This window comes from Lepidochelys kempii, chromosome 5 (assembly GCF_965140265.1).
Source record: "Lepidochelys kempii isolate rLepKem1 chromosome 5, rLepKem1.hap2, whole genome shotgun sequence".
Lineage (NCBI taxonomy): Eukaryota > Metazoa > Chordata > Testudines > Cheloniidae > Lepidochelys > Lepidochelys kempii.
The window spans coordinates 24382869-24400489 of NC_133260.1; the positions used below are offsets into that span (position 1 = coordinate 24382869).

A 17621-nucleotide genomic window follows, 5' to 3' on the forward strand; every position below is an offset into this window, starting at 1 on the left:
CATAAACACGATTCTCTTTTTGCTGTTTTCCTGCCAGGCTTACATGTGAGTGCAAATGATCAAAACAATTTTACTCATATTTTTAGGCCACTTCACTTGTCATTTCTCATACAAGTTTGAAATGACATAGTAAGCCAGCCACTTGCCATATACAAGAGTACAATGTAGCAATCATAATGCAGTTTTCAGGAGTAGCACAGAGCTATTAAAAATGAGTCAGCTCACAATTTCCGAGAAAGCCGCAGTAATGAAAATGTACATCACATGCTGAAATTTCTAATTTACATAATGCTATCACATTCTTCATTTCTAGCAGCACTCTGGTTTGTGTCAGAGGATGCGAAAATACTGAGGCTGTTGCAAGCCACAAGTTAGTTTATACCACTATTGCCAGAGCACAGGAATGAGATTGATGCCAATGCATAAGTGATTGCAGCATTTTTCCTAGTGTATAGAACGTAAGTAGGGAGTGAAGACACTCATTGATCATTCAACCATCCTTCCCAATATAGCCATTCTGGGAGGCAAATCCACTGTAAGGAGGGTGGAGGGAAACCCCATGTGTGCCACAGACCTGTGCTCTGTAGCGAAGTCCTGCACCTCAGCACACAGGGTATTAAGAGGAAGTGCCACTGTCCCTACTTTCACAGCAGTCTTGTAAAGACAGACACATTACAAAAAGACTGTCCGGTGCTCAGCCACTACAGTGGGTCATAAAATGATCTAAGATAAAGAGATGGTGGATTTCACAACGGTCCTTTTGCACTCAGCTGCTACTCTGTGCAGTGGACTGAGCAGCACTGATTACCAGTGTGACTGTCCTGAATGGGCATTCACCAGGCTGCTATACTGGACATAAACCTTGTGTCCCAGGCATATGCTCTTGGCTTGCAGAGGCAGGGCAGAGTTTAGGCACTGTCTCTCTGGCTGTGGACCACCAGGCACACTCTCTAGCTGCAGACTTTGTGTCTGACATCCCGCTTGGCAGTAGGGACCTGCAGTCCAATTGCCTAGGCCCTGAAACTAGTGCCAGCTCCCCCAAGCCTCCCCAGCAGCTACTGTGCATGTTCAGAGTTCCACTGAAGCAGTGGACCCTCTAGCTTACTGCTTTCCTCTTGGGGAACATAGACAGTGTCAGTAAACAATACACAAAAGAGAATTTCTAAATTCACACACACTTTACACAGAGAGAGCACAAGAGATGTACAAATCTACGAAAACAACAAAAACTTGCATGCAAATCCTTACCTCACCATCCTCTGGAGCCAAAAGAAGGTGAAACTATATACAAAAGTATAGATTTATCAAACCTGGGTTCTTCCAATTCTTTCATATGGATATGAAAGATGGACATTGCTTAAACAAATATCAGGAGGCTTGAGGCACTTCATATGCACTGCCAGAGGTGACTACTGGGTATGTGATGGCTTGACTTTATCAGTCATAAGGTGAAAAGAAAAGGAGTACTTGTGGCACCTTAGAGACTAACCAATTTATTTGAGCATGAATTGGTTAGTCTCTAAGGTGCCACAAGTACTCCTTTTCTTTTTGCGAATACAGACTAACACGGCTGTTACTCTGAAACCAGTCATAAGGTGGTATCATTGATAACAGGCCTCAAGAGGAATGACATCATTGGCCACCACTGGCTGGCTTTTTGGTCACGTTGCCCACCTTGGAAACAAAGTCCCTGAATGTCGGACTTGAGGTCAGAAGGGCTCACTGACCCATCATGGAATGACAACTGTTATATGGTCACTCGTGATTAATGTGGCTGCAATAGATCAGTAATAATCCTGTGAAGCTCGTAGATGCCTGGAATACAGCCATACATTCAGTGCCTCTGACCTTTGCTGTCTAAGCGTATTGTTGTTGTTTCCTCAACATTCCAAGAGGCCCTTGGGATTTGGTTAGTGTCTATTTAGGGAGCCTAGGATTCTCCCCCTCCTCCTGCTTAACCTTGTCTTCTGGTTCTGGTCTGCTTCCCTCTCTGCCTCTCTCTGAAATGGCTGATGAAAGAGCATCCCTTTTATAAAGTTTAGTCCCTTTTGTCAGGTGACCCCTACCCCAGTGACTTCAAGTCCCTCATCAGGTGACCAACTGTCTGATTACAAGGCCACCTGGGAGAACAGGTTTCTCTGGGCTGTAGCTAACTCACGTGGAAGGGAGCTTCCATTTGAATACAAGATCCTGCAGGCTAACAGCCCTTGATTGCTCTGCATTTTTCCCCCTCTGGTAATGCCTCTGGTAATTCCCAGTCCAGGATGGAGGTAAAGAGACAACAGTGAAGGCACACCGCTATAGTGTTACTAACAAAAAGGTGTTCCCAAAACAAACAGGAGTGTGTAGTTTGATATAGGTTATGTCTACACTTATGGTGGCGTGTAGAGCACAGGCACTACCCGTGTACCTACATGTGACAGTGAAAGGCTCCAGCCCTGGGGAGGCAGTGGGACAGTATGCTGCTAAAAATACCCGTGTAGACATGGGAGGTACAGTTTGGGCATGTAGAGAGCCCGTGTAGGGTATATACCATGGGGGTTCAGCCAGAAACGTAGGGCCTGTGACTTACTCTACTCACCTAAGCCGCATCTCACTAGCTACACTGCTATTTATACCCATGTTAGCCGGGCGTGCAGCATCTGTCCTCCTCCAAATGTAGACATAGTCATAGATAGAAGCATACATTAATCCATCACAAGCAGGAACCCCCATTCTTTTATTTTTTAAATCCATGTCTGATATTGTCCCAATATATTTCCATGATAATTCTTCTAAAAAACCACCATAGGTAGTTTGAACTATTTCCGAGAGGGTTTTTTTTAAAGTCTCCTAGGAATTTAAGACTTTTTAAACACACAAAAAGATTTTCTAGAAATGTATTATTCCTGAGACTTACGACAGTAAAGTTAGCCTGGCTTAAAATGGTTCAGTTTTAAATATTTCTTTCCACAAACAAGCATCTCCATGATTATTTCTTTGCCAAATCTGTCCAGACAAGCAGAAAGTCCTCTTCTATAGGGAGACTACTGGATATACTGAAATATTAGTGTCATAGGGGACTGAACCAACTCCCATTGCCATCCGTGGAAAGGTATCTATAGACTCCCATGGGAGTTAGATCAGGCCCTAGATTTGGGCTTCGACAATTACATTTCCTCTTGAGAGAGTCTCCATGTTCACCGCAAACTAACTCATGATCTTTGAAAAAAGTGTGCATCTAGTGAGCAATCTGCCAGTGTAAGAAAACTTTGCTCAGCCAAACCACCGCATAGGTGCTGGAACTAAGGATGCTGAGGGTCCTGCTGCACCCCCTGGCTTGAAGTGGTTTCCATTATATACAGGGTTTTCAGTTTGGTTCAATGGCTCTACGCACCCACCACTATACAAATTGTTCCAGCTCCCCTGACCATAGCTAGAAAAAGCAGCTTCCATTTCTACAGTCAGTTAGAAAGAAACAGCTGGTGCTAGTGAGTCCTCACAATGAATACGTTCAGAATCTGAGATAGAGGAGACTGGGAAGCTTAGTGGAGGAATTATTTTTTTCCCCTCTGCAGTAGAGATGGCTCAAGTCCAACCTAACGTTTAACTAGTTTGAAGGAGAATTTTGGACAGAGTAAGATACACACAGTACACCCCCCTATACATTCCATCACTTAGAACAGAAGAAAAAAGACGTACGTGGCTTCCGGCTCCTGGTGCTATAAAATAGTGAACTCAGCATGCAAGTCCTAAATCTTATTTTCATGTGAAATTAGCTGGGAAGGTGACTGGGAAGGCAGGAATGGTAGAGAAAAGATTTTCAGCAGTATTCTAACACATTAAGACTATGCTTTACTTAATGTTACACACAAAAAAACTATGTTAAAAGAAATTATGGTTGCAAAGTCAAGCACTCAAAAGTTAGTAAATGCCAGAATTAAGGTTGTCGGTTTAGCCTTAATTTGGTCCCCTTCTGTGTGCCCATTCTGCGACAGTCTTTAATAACATGATTACATACTATTTTTTTTTTCCACACACACACACACACAGGACTCCACCTCATTCAGTGCACAGAATGAACAGTGCTCACTTAATGAGAGTGATTCGATATTTCGCTTTCTTCTCATTGTTCCATGGATAGCCTTAGGTTATAGGGTATGTCTACACTACGAAACTAGGTCGAATTTATAGAAGTCGGTTTTTTAGAAATCGGTTTTATATATTCGAGTGTGTGTGTCCCCACAGAAAATGCTCTAAGTGCATTAAGTGCATTAACTCGGCGGAGCGCTTCCACAGTACCGAGGCAAGCGTCGACTTCCAGAGCGTTGCACTGTGAGTAGCTATCCCACAGTTCCCGCAGTCTCCGCTGCCCATTGGAATTCTGGGTTGAGATCCCAATGCCTGATGGGGCTAAAACATTGTCGCGGGTGGTTCTGGGTACATATCGTCAGGCCCCCGTTCCCTTCCCTCCCCCCGTGAAAGCAAGGGCAGACAATCATTTCGCGCCTTTTTTCCTGAGTTACCTGTGCAGACGCCATACCACGGCAAGCATGGAGCCCGCTCAGGTAACCGTCACCCTATGTCTCCTGGGTGCTGGCAGACGCGGTACAGCTTTGCTGCACAGTAGCAGCAACCCATTGCCTTCTGGCAGCAGACGGTGCAATACGACTGGTAGTCGTCCTCGTCGTGTCCGAGGTGCTCCTGGCCACGTCGGCTGGGAGCGCCTGGGCAGACATGGGCGCAGGGACTAAATTTGGAGTGACTTGACCAGGTCATTCTCTTTAGTCCTGCAGTCCTATTGAACCGTCTTATGGTGAGCGGGCAGGCGATACGGACTGCTAGCAGTCGTACTGTACCATCTTCTGCCAGGCAGGCAAGAGATGAGGATTGCTAGCAGTCGTATTGTACCATCTTATGCCAGGCAGGCAAGAGATGAAGATGGCTAGCAGTCGTACTGTACCATCTTCTGCCAAGCAGCCATGAGATGTGGATGGCATGCAGTCCTTCTGCACCGTCTGCTGCCAGCCAAAGATGTAAAAGATAGATGGAGTGGGTCAGAACAAGAAATAGACCAGATTTGTTTTGTTCTCATTTGCCTCCTCCCCTGTCTAGATCACACTGCAGTCACTCACAGAGAAGGTGCAGCGAGGTAAATCTAGCCATGTATCAATCAGAGGCCAGGCTAACCTCCTTGTTCCAATAACAACGATAACTTAGGTGCACCATTTCTTATTGGAACCCTCCGTGCAGTCCTGCCTGAAATACTCCTTGATGTACAGACACACCCTTTGTTGATTTTAGCTCCCTGAAGCCAACCCTGTAAGCCGTGTCGTCAGTCGCCCCTCCCTCCGTCAGAGCAACGGCAGACAATCGTTCCGCGCCTTTTTTCTGTGCGGACGCCATACCAAGGCAAGCATGGAGGCCGCTGAGCTCATTTTGGCAATTAGGAGCACATTAAACACCACACGCATTATCCAGCAGTATATGCAGCACCAGAACATGGCAACGCGATACCGGGTGAGGAGGCGACGTCAGCGCGGTCCCGTGAGTGATCAGGACATGGACACAGATTTCTCTGAAAGCATGGGCCCTGACAATGCATGCATCATGGTGCTAATGGGGCAGGTTCATGCTGTGGAACGCCGATTCTGGGCTCGGGAAACAAGCACAGACTGGTGGGACCGCATAGTGTTGCAGGTCTGGGACGATTCCCAGTGGCTGCGAAACTTTCGCATGCGTAAGGGCACTTTCATGGAACTTTGTGACTTGCTTTCCCCTGCCCTGAAGCGCATGAATACCAGGATGAGAGCAGCCCTCACAGTTGAGAAGCGAGTGGCGATAGCCCTGTGGAAGCTTGCAACGCCAGACAGCTACCGGTCAGTTGGGAATCAATTTGGAGTGGGCAAATCTACTGTGGGGGCTGCTGTTATGCAAGTAGCTCACGCAATCAAAGATCTGCTGATATCAAGGGTAGTGACCCTGGGAAATGTGCAGGTCATAGTGGATGGCTTTGCTGCAATGGGATTCCCTAACTGTGGTGGGGCCATAGACAGAACTCATATCCCTATCTTGGCACCGGAGCACCAAGCCGCCGAGTACATAAACCGCAAGGGGTACTTTTCTATAGTGCTGCAAGCTCTGGTGGATCACAAGGGACGTTTCACCAACATCAACGTGGGATGGCCGGGAAAGGTCCATGATGCTCGCATCTTCAGGAACTCTGGTCTGTTTCAAAAGCTGCAGGAAGGGACTTTATTCCCAGACCAGAAAATAATTGTTGGGGATGTTGAAATGCCTATATGTATCCTTGGGGACCCAGCCTACCCCTTAATGACATGGCTCATGAAGCCGTACACAGGCAGCCTGGACAGTAGTCAGGAGCTGTTCAACTACAGGCTGAGCAAGTGCAGAATGCTGGTAGAATGTGCATTTGGACGTTTAAAGGCGCGCTGGCGCAGTTTACTGACTCGCTTAGACCTCAGCGAAACCAATATTCCCACTGTTATTACTGCTTGCTGTGTGCTCCACAATATCTGTGAGAGTAAGGGGGAGACGTTTATGGCGGGGTGGGAGGCTGAGGCAAATCACCTAGCTGCTGGTTACGCGCAGCCAGACACCAGGGCAGTTAGAAGAGCACAGGAGGGCGCAGTACGCATCAGAGAAGCTTTGAAAACCAGTTTCATGACTGGCCAGGCTACGGTGTGAAAGTTCTGTTTGTTTCTCCTTGATGAAACCCCCCGCCCCTTGGTTCACTCTACTTCCCTGTAAGCTAACCACCCTCCCCTCCTCCCTTTAATCACCGCTTGCAGAGGCAATAAAGTCATTGCTGCTTCACAGTCATGCATTCGTTATTCATTCATCACACAAATAGGGAGATGACTACCAAGGTATCCCAGGAGGGGTGGTGGAGGAGGGAAGGAAAATGCCACACAGCACTTTAAGCACTGCACTTTAAAAGTTTACAACTTTAAAATTTATTGAATGACAGCCTTCTTTTTTTTGGGCAATCCTCTGTGGTGGAGTGGCTGGTTGGCCGGAGGTCCCCCCACCGCGTTCTTGGGCGTCTGGGTGTGGAGGCTATGGAACTTGGGGAGGAGGGCGGTTGGTTACAGAGGGGCAGCAGTGGCAGTCTGTGCTCCAGTTGCCTTTGCTGCAGCTCAACCATACACTGGAGCATACTGGTTTGGTCCTGCAGCAGCCTCAGCATTGAATCCTGCCTCCTCTCATCACGCTGCCGCCACATTTGAGCTTCAGCCCTGTCTTCAGCCCGCCACTTACTCTCTTCAGCCCGCCACTTACTCTCTTCAGCCCGCCACCTCTCCTCCTGGTCATTTTGTGCTTTCCTGCACTCTGACATTATTTGCCTCCACGCATTCGTCTGTGCTCTGTCAGTGTGGGAGGACAGCATGAGCTCGGAGAACATTTCATCGCAAGTGCGTTTTTTTTCTTTCTAAGCTTCACTAGCCTCTGGGAAGGAGAAGATCCTGTGATCATTGAAACACATGCAGCTGGTGGAGAAAAAAAAAAGGGACAGCGGTATTTAAAAAGACACATTTTATAAAACAGTCGCTACACTCTTTCAGGGTAAACCTTGCTGTTAACATTACATACATAGCACATGTGCTTTCGTTACAAGGTCGCATTTTGCCTCCTCCCACCGCGTGACTACCCCCTCAACCTTCCCCCCTCCCTGTGGCTAACAGCGGGGAACATTTCTGTTTAGCCACAGGCAAACAGCCCAGCAGGAATGGGCTCCTCTGAGTGTCCCCTGAAGAAAAGCACTCTATTTCAACCAGGTGACCATGAATTATATCTCACTCTCCTGAGGATAACACAGAGAGATAAAGAACGGATTTTGGTTGAATGCCAGCAAACATACACTGCAATGCTTTGTTCTACAGTGATTCCCGAGTACGTGTTACTGGCCTGGAGTGGTAAAGTGTCCTACCATGAAGGACGAAATAAGGCTGCCCTCCCCAGAAACCTTTTGCAAAGGCTTTAGGACTACATCTAGGAGAACCGCAAATGCCAGGGCAAAGTAATCCTTTCACATGCTTGCTTTTAACCCATGTATAGCATTTTAAAAGGTACACTCACCAGAGGTCCCTTCTCCGCCTGCTGGGTCCAGGAGGCAGCCTTGGGTGGGTTCGGGGGGTACTGGCTCCAGGTCTAGGGTGAGAAACAGTTCCTGGCTGTCGGGAAAACCGGTTTCTCCGCTTGCTTGCTGTGAGCTATCTTCTTCGTCCCCAAAACCTGCTTCCGTATTGCCTCCATCTCCATTGAAGGAGTCAAACAACACGGCTGGGGTAGTGGTGGCTGAACCCCCTAAAATGGCATGCAGCTCATCATAGAAGCGGCATGTTTGGGGCTCTGACCCAGAGCAGCTGTTCGCCTCTCTGGTTTTCTGGTAGGCTTGCCTCAGCTCCTTCAGTTTCACGCGGCACTGCTTCGGGTCCCTGTTATGGCCTCTGTCCTTCATGCCCTGGGAGATTTTCACAAAGGTTTTGGCATTTCGAAAACTGGAACGGAGTTCTGATAGCACGGATTCCTCTCCCCAAACAGCGATCAGATCCCGTACCTCCCGTTCGGTCCATGCTGGAGCTCTTTTGCGATTCTGGGACTCCATCATGGTCACCTGTGCTGATGAGCTCTGCATGGTCACCTGCAGCTTGCCACGCTGGCCAAACAGGAAATGAGATTCAAAAGTTTGCGGTTCTTTTCCTGTCTACCTGGCCAGTGCATCTGAGTTGAGAGTGCTGTCCAGAGCGGTCAGAATGGAGCACTCTGGGATAGCTCCCGGAGGCCAATACCATCGAATTGTGTCCACAGTACCCCAAATTCGAGCCGGGAACGTCGATTTAAGCGCTAATCCACTTGTCAGGGGTGGAGTAAGGAAATCGATTTTAAGAGCCCTTTAAGTCGAAATAAAGGGCTTCACTGTGTGGACGGGTGCAGGTTTAAATCAATTTAACGCTGCTAAATTCGACCTAAAGTCCTAGTGTAGACCAGGGCTTAGTTACTGCACACTATTCAAATCCTGCTCTGAAGACAGAATTATTAAATTTTCTCCAGGGCTTTTCTATGGTGCTCATCCCTATACTATCCAAGTGCTTCACAAACTTTAACCTTCATAAAACCAGGGTGAGACCAGGAGATACTATGCCCATATTACATATGGGCAGCTGAGGCACAGAGAGATTAAGGTCCAAAGTAGCCACTAATTTTGGGTGCCCAATTTGAGATGCCTGGGAACCTGGTTTTTCAGAGTACTTAGCAATATAGAGCATTTTAGATATTCAAGCACAGCTCCCACTGACTGATGGCTCATGTCAGCAAATCGCAAATATTACTCAAGGTTTACAGCTGTAGAGGTATGTGTGGGGCCTGAGAGAAGAGGGAGAGACTGTCTGCTCCTTTTACTCCATAATTAGCAGTACATATACTTAAAACTTCAGCAGCAGTCATGGCTCAGAAAGACAGGAGTCCAATTATCAATCGGTTTTCATCCCTGGAAAAGAATTAGCCTTTTTAACCACTATAGTTTCAAACATATTCTCAAGCTAAATACACGGCAACTCCACTTCTAGAAATGTATGATTAACCTAGCTGTAGTCCCTGTAGCACAGGGGTGGGCAAACTTTTTTGGCCCAAGGGCCACATTGGCATTGCGAAACTGTATGGAGGGCCGGGTAGGGCAGGCTGTGCCTCCCCAAACAGCCTGGAGCCTACCCCTTATCCACCCCCTCCCACTTCCCACCCCCTGACTGCCCCCCTCAGAACCTCCAACCCATCCAACATCCCCTGCTCCTTGTCCCCTGACCGCCCCCTCCCGGGACCTCCCCGCCCATAACCACCCCCCAGGACCCCAGTCCCTATCCAGCCCCCCCACTCCCTGTCCCCTGACTGCCCCCCTGACCCCTATCCACACCCCCACCCCCAACAGCCTCCCCCAGGACTCCCACACCTATCCAACCCCCCCGTTCCCTGACTCTCCCAACCCCTATCCATACCCCCACTGCCTGACAGGCCTCCACCCCGGGATTCCAACGCCCCCTGTTCCCTGTGTGCGCCACCCCCAGAACCTCCGCCCCATCCAACTGCTCCCTGTCCCCTGACTGCCCCCTGGACTCCCTGCCCCTTATCCAACCCCCTTACCATGCTGCTCAGAGCAGCGGGAGCTTGCAGCCCCGCTGGAGCCAGCCACACCGCTTGCACTGCCCAGCAGGAGCGGCAGGCCAAAGCGCAGGCAGCGCGGCGCACTGAAGTGGCAGGGGAGGGGCGGGGGACCAGCCTCCCCAGCCGGGAGCTCAGGGCCGGGCAGGACGGTCCCGCAGGCTGTAGTTTGCCCACCTCTGCTGCAGCAGATCGCCGACTCATCGGCACGGTCTCCTCCTGCTGGTTGTCCAGGAATTAGCTCAATTCCAGCCTCAAGAGCATCTCCTGCTGGCTGGTGCCTTGGCTGCCGCAGGCCCCGCATCCCTCCTGGACCCCAGTGCCCTCTTATCTTGGAGTGTTGCCCCACAGCAGTCTCCACACTCTGGGTCTCCCCTCTGAGGGGAACCCATACCCCCTATGCCCACCTTGCCTCCATGGTGACTGCCAATCATCATCTAGCCCCCTTTCTCTGGGGCAAATTGTAGTCCATAATGACCACTCATCCTTGGCAAGGGGGTTGGACCAGCTGCCTTTGCCTATCCCTGGGCTGCATCTCAGCAGCCCCAGTACCCCCTTAGGCCTTTAACAAGGCCTCAGCCTGGAGAGTTGCCAGGCTGGAGCTCCCCAGCTCCACTTGCCTTTCTCCAGCACTGTTCTGCTTTGGGTACCCTGTGCTCCCAGGCAGCTAGGCCCTTCTCAATCCAAGGCTGGAGTGAGACTGACCCAGCCCTTCCCTTCGCCCTTGTTATACTGGCCCAGCCAGGCTCTGATTGGCTGCCTCAAGCCTGCTCATGATTGGCTCCCCGTGGCAGCCCTTTCCCAGGGCTGTCTTTAACCCCTTCCAAACTGGAGCGGGGTGACCACCCCGCTACAGTTCCCTAGTCAGACTTCCTGCCAATTAAGGATTTTTTCCCATAGTACATTTACTAATGTTTTGTCCAGGCTAGATTTAAAATTTTCCAAATGGCAAGGAACAAATGCAGTTGGTGAAAGGAGGACAGACAGCATCCTAATCAGCAACATATTACATACTGTAGTTAGGGGAGAGCAAGAGCAACCTACAGATATGTTCCTTTATTCCAGGGTCTTCTAACCAACAACAAGAATCGTACTCCAAAGAGTCACAGTACTGTAAGAACATTTAGATCATCTAAGTAGCTCCTCATATAACTCGTATTGTCACAAACAATACCTCAAAAATTGTTACCTAGGACAAGGCACTACAGCAGTGGTCCCCAATCTTTCTGTTGCTATCGCATATTCATGTTCCCAGAAGAGTGTGGCAGGCGCCGGACGACCAGCCGCCGAAATGCCACCAAGAAGCAGCGTCATCAAGAAGCGTTGGTTGTCCGGTGGCTGCACTCCTCGGCGGTGGGTTGTCCGGCGGAAGCGCTCCCTTGTCAGTAGGCAGGTGCACATAAATGCCCTGGCGGGTGCCATGGCACCCCCATTGGGGACCACTGCACTAGAGGCACTTTAATACAGCCAGGTACAGGGCTTTAGATATTCCAATAATAGTCATGTGGAAACTTGAAATATTGATACTCACCACAGAGATGATACCCAGAACTGATATAACTAAAACATGGCATGGTAACATTCTGTTTAGTTTTTCTGATAGTGTGAATGGAAAGTTGGTATCATTAAACCCAGAGGGACAGATCCTCAGCCAGTGTAAGTGTACGTAGATCCACTGAAATGACTGGGGCTCCACTGATTTACACCAGTTGAAGATCTGGTCCCAAGCATCTGGACCTATTTGAGTACTGCCTGGTGTGACTGGCAAAGGGCTGTAGGGCTCTGCGTAGAATGGATCAGATGGATACTCACAAGCTTCACCTCTTATGAAATATAAAATTGAAATTACACTAGGGTTAAAATACATATAGGAAACCCTGAAAATCACTCACAGTAAGCCACAAAACTGTTCTTATGGAGCTCCTAATGCACTGTACTACTAATTCCTGACTTCTATGTTAATAGAAAGCTGCCAGTTGGAAAAGAAGGGTGTAATTATTTGTGAAGGAAAGGCTGGGTTAAAAAAATTTAGCAACCAACAAGCAAAAAGCTCCAACAAAATTCATACCATTCAATCCACAAGCTTGTTCCTTGTCTGTTGTGGTCTCCCGCCGTTGCCTTAAAGCATTTTGAAGGATATTTGCCCTGTAGATTATGTGTGGGTATGCTATTCCCTCTTCCAGTGGATGCTTTTTCACAGGCTCAATGAAGTAGTCCCCATGGGGCAGACGGAAATATCCAGTCTGAAAATAAGTACATAAATGTTAATTTCAACTGCACCTGTCCAGCACTCTGATTCAAATCTGAATGAGTCTGGATGTTCCCTCACATCAGCAGCTTTGGGCTTTTCTGATAAGTTAGCCATGTTTCACTCAACAGCTTTAAATTAAAACAATAGGGTTTGTTTGTTTTTTACTCCTTTTTTTTCTTTGTAACATAAGATACCAAAAGGGAAACTTTGAAGTCTTGCTAGGAACTCAGAACTTGAGGGTAATAAAAATGGAGGATGTTGCTATGACAACTCGCTAGCATTATAGTCCTGCTGGGCCCAGCTTACAAGAGTTGCTCACATGAACTCCTTTCTAAGAAGCTCTGCCCCTCTTTATCATGGCAAAGGTTGTCAGACTTCAACAACGCTGACAAAGTTAATCAGTCAAAATGCTGCATTCATGATACAGTAGAATAGTCTTTTGTTTTCCTAGGGCTGTGCACCTGTGCCCTAGACAAGAAAACTTGTATAGAGGCTGTTGCACAATGGGGAAGAATAATACCCTCCACTGAAGGAATTACAGGATGCAATTTCATGGCCAGTATTATACCGAAGCTCAGACTAGATGGTCCTAGTGGTCCCTTCTAGTCTTACAATTTATGAAAGCGTTACTCTCCTCTGACTTCACAGTGAAACAGGGTGTTTTTTCCATAGATTTTAAGGCCAGAAGGAACCATTATGATCACATAGTCTGACCTCCTGCATAACACACGCTGTAGAATTTCTCCCAATTTCTCCATCAACCTCATAACTTCTGGCTGAGCTAGAGCATCTTTGATTAAAGACATCCAATCTTGATTTCATGGGATTGTTTTAAAAACAGGACAGCACAGCCACTCACTTCAGCATACACATTGGACCAATAGCAATTCTGCTTATAGACGTGCTTTAGATCCAACACCAGCTGCACATCACCAGGCGTGTGGTAGATTGATGATCCTCCCCAGCTATCCACCCTCCCTTTTTGTCTCATTCTGGTCCCTGAACTCTCCTCCTTTCCTAGCTTCATACAAGGAAGGCAGAAAAGATCACCTGGCAGACACACTCCAGTCTTGCATAGCCAAATTCACAAGAAAGGACAGACACACGTGAAAGAAAAATCATCATATTCTCAATTCCCCATGTCAGCAAGAATAATTAATCATGAGCTATGTGTATTACCTGCCCCACTAAGAAGTCCAGTACGGATCCAACAAGTCCTGCTCCAAGGTTCACCCTTCTCCAGACACTTGCTACAAACCTCCAGTGCACAATCCACACCTCTTAATGTCCATAAATATCTTGAGTTGAGGGATTGGGGTGCAGGTATTCATAGCCTGTTTTTCCTTGTGCATTCCCCAAGGGGAAGGAGGTGGGAAGTGAATTAAATGAACTTTCCTCTGAGTTTTTGTTATCTGCATCATTAATGCCTCTATTGCAGCATCTTTCCCTCCAGCCCAATTTCCATTGCAAATGAAAGTAAAAATACCAAGGTTGCCCTTCTTTTAAAAAAAAAAAAAAAAAGCCTTGTGATTTTATTGAAGATGTCAATATTAACTTCAAGACCCCGTGAAGGTTTACAGATTCTGGATTAGGGCTCAAGTTCACAAAGGTTTACTGATCTGGGTTTAAATGAGAATATAAATAATAAAAGAGTCAGGAGTCCCAGTTTTTAGCATAAAAACAAAATATACAAATCAGCTCTTCATGAGATACCATAAATCAAGGCTATTTTTGAAACAGGAGTCTGACAAACAATATTAAAGTACACAAATCCTAGCATTAAATCTGTGGTCAACACAGATAAAGATGTCAAGCAAGCATGAGTCCAACAAATAGGAATGCAAAGGAGAGGCTATACAAGGTTAGGATGTTATATCAGGGTTGTATTAAGGCTACTTACTTAGTAATGAGAGGCCAGACTTCTCTTAAAAAGAGTGGGTTATAATGACAGTACTGCCTCCAAAACCCTAGTTCCAAACATCCCAAATTCTTGGAGAGTTTGGATCTCTATCTGAGCTTTATGCTCGGGCCAAATAATGTTGTATATAGTATAGAAGTTTGTTTAGGCGCTAGTAAACATAGTTAACACAACCTGCCCTCAGGCATCCCCACCAAAAACCATACTTTTTGCTGTGGATGGAGTATTTGTTTTTGGAGTCTTCTAGCTTCTCACTGTAATAAATTGTCCCAGGTCACCTCTGTTTTGAAACCTACAAAACTTGACAATAGCTAGACAGCTGGTGTGCTGTGATCACTACTTATTAGGCTAATCATAACAATCTTCTGCCCTCCCATAACAGTTTGTTGCAGCCACCTGTTGGGTCTCATAAACTTATGTTCAAAGCTTTATGAACCAGGGAGTCTTATTTGTGTGTGTGCACGCAGTGCCTAGCTAAACCCATGAGAAGAACCTCTATGAGCTACCACAAAAACAAACAATCAGGAGGTCTCATGGCAAGAGTTGTACAAAACTTTGGTAAATGAAACCTGGAGAAGGTTACTGGGTTCAGAGATTTGTTACAAAACTTGAATCTCTCAGAGGTTTGCAAACCTTTTATGGGAACTGAGTCAGCCCAGCAAACTACCCACCCTCTATCTCTCTCTCCAATAGATCCTGGCTCACCCTTACCCTTTGTTGTGGTCTTCAAGGTGGTGGGACAGTTGGTCTGCAATCCTCTCCAAAGTCTTCAAGTAGTGGCAATCTTTAGGGGCAATGAAATGGCACACTCTCATTGAGTCCTCAGGAGGCAGAGCACATGGGCCTGCTCTTCCTTACCAAAAAGTTGACTAGTGTCTGCAGGAGGGGAGGGAAGGAGTCATGCCAGTCCTCCCTTTGTACAGCAGTGGGACTATGAACTCCTCTGGTCCTGCTGCTGTTACTACTATTCTGTTCTATAAAAGTTCTTATATCACCCTCAATCACTATATAGCGTCTGAACACCTTAGAGTAGTGCACTGAAGTGTGACTAACATCTCTCATGTATGGTTTATTCTCCCATTCTCTCCTCAGGGGGAGAAGTGTGTGCGCAGTGTAGCGTTGTGCTAGAATATGATTTTTTTGTTTTACTTACACCGCTCCTCTCTTAGAGAAGGCAACATCAAAGAGGTACACCTTGTAATTGGAGTGGGAGGTGGTAAGATTTGTAACGGTCTTTTGTTTCTAAGAGAGTTTATTCCAGTGTGTCGGATCTGCCCACAAGAAAGCTTTGTCTCCTACCCAGATGACTTTAACCCTTGTGATAGAAAGTTCCATTGTGCGTCAGGAGTGGAGCTGCTGATCACCAAAGCTTTAGTAGGTCTTTAGATGTACTGGGCCCAGGCTTTCGACTGTTTTGAACATAAGGATCAAGACCTTGAACTTGACCCGATATTCTGTGGGAAACCAGTGTGGCAAGTGGAGGACAGCTTTGATGTGCTTGTGATAGCCCATGTTGCTGCGGAGATGTTCTGGCCCTTACACAGAGTTGCTGACTCATGATTTTATCATGAATCTTGCAATAGCTGGTGTTTGTCTTAAAGGCCCATTTCCTGGAATCCTTATACTAAGGGAGAATCTAATAAAAGATTTCATGAACTCTCAGTTGTAGAGAAAAGTTTGAAAAGGCTCAATACACAGCAGCCAAACAAGAACTCAAAATGTATTTTAAAATAATCTACTGATTTATTAATGCCTGGGTTTGTCAATATTGCTTATGTTATTCTGGGTTGACAGACCTCAGAAAACAGTTGTCACTGAAAGGGAATCATGAGACTCACAGTAATACTAAGGTTTCAGAGTAACAGCCGTGTCAGTCTGTATTCGCAAAAAGAAAAGGAGTACTTGTGGCACCTTAGAGACTAACCAATTTATTTGAGCATAAGCTTTCGTGAGCTACAGCTCACTTCATCGGATGCATACATGAAGTGAGCTGTAGCTCACGAAAGCTTATGCTCAAATAAATTGGTTAGTCTCTAAGGTGCCACAAGTACTCCTTTTCTTTTAGTAAAACTAAGGTTTCAGAGTAGCAGCCATGTTAGTCAGTATCCGCAAAAAGAAAAGGAGTACTTGTGGCACCTTAGAGACTAACAAATTTATTTGAGCATAAGCTTTCATGAGCTGCAGCTCACTTCATCGGATGCATGTAGTGGAAAATACAGTGGGGAGATTTTATATACACAGAGAACATGAAACAATGCCACTACATGCATCCGATGAAGTGAGCTGTAGCTCACGAAAGCTTATGCTCAAATAAATCTGTTAGTCTCTAAGGTGCCACAAGTACTCCTTTTTTTTAGTAAAACTAAGGAGTACTATAGCCATCTGAACTAAAATGACTTATAAATGCATTAATACTGAAGCAATCCAAGATCTCAGAGCTATTCCCAGGCACAGGGAAAAATGTTTACTTACTATATGTAGTGACCTTACAGACATATTGAGAGGATTAATGTTTGTTCGGCACTCTAGGATCTATTAAGCGTTCAGTTATGGGTCATCTGTGTCAGGAGACATTTTCTCCCATTTTCTCTTGTCTTGCAGACTTACGCTCACCAGCCTCTGGACCATATTGATAGTTAGTTGACTGCATGACTGCAATGAAATAAAATGGCTGAGATGAAACTGATCTACTGTTCTACTGCCAAGGGATTGAGTAGAATGTATTATATTCACAATGCAATGAATTTGCTTTTTGACAAGGAGAAAGGTCATGTAGAGAGAGTCAACTTTCATCTGCTGTAACAAAAATCAATTTGATCCACAGCAAGTATTTATGAATTTTACATTCTACTAACTTATTGGACTTGTCTGAACCTTCTTGACAAAGCAGATATGCCGGATCTCGCGGGGGGGCTCCCCTCGGGTCTCAAATACAGTCTCCTCCTGAGGTCTTTTTCCCCAGTTTATGAACAGATGGCAGAGGAGAGCTCATTCAGACCCTGGCTTACACGTGACTGGTCAAGTACTCTCATGTGGTGGCCTCTCTAAACCATTGCCCATATCTAATGAGATGAAAGGAGGCACTATGCTGGGACCAATCCTGTTTGCTCTCTTCACAGCTGTTCTGAATTACGCAACTGACAAGCTTTATAATGGCATCTACATGAGGTACAGAACTGGTGGAAAAGTCTTCTGTCTCCAAAGGCTCATGGCAAAGACAAAAAAGTCCATGAGAAACTCATATGTGAAGTCCTTTTTGTGGATGATTGTGTTCTACTTTGTCACAATGAAAGCAAC

General features: G+C 46.5%; 2 protein-coding genes across 2 annotated transcripts in view; both read right to left on the bottom strand.

Annotated features, from left to right (window-relative positions):
* Positions 1-17621, bottom strand: part of ADAMTS12 (ADAM metallopeptidase with thrombospondin type 1 motif 12) — a 329278-nt gene that overhangs the window by 209061 nt on the left and 102596 nt on the right. The window contains exon 3 of the mRNA XM_073343691.1: positions 12224-12398. Coding sequence (XP_073199792.1) covers positions 12224-12398 — 175 coding nt within the window. The remainder of the gene's footprint in view (positions 1-12223; positions 12399-17621) is intronic.
* Positions 6934-9169, bottom strand: LOC140911189 (myb/SANT-like DNA-binding domain-containing protein 2). Its single transcript, XM_073343690.1, has 2 exons — positions 8080-9169; positions 6934-7490 (listed from the first exon to the last, which is right to left on the bottom strand). The coding sequence occupies exons 1-2, from the start codon at positions 8636-8638 to the stop codon at positions 7339-7341; spliced, it is 711 nt and encodes a 236-aa protein (XP_073199791.1). The 5' UTR covers positions 8639-9169; the 3' UTR covers positions 6934-7338.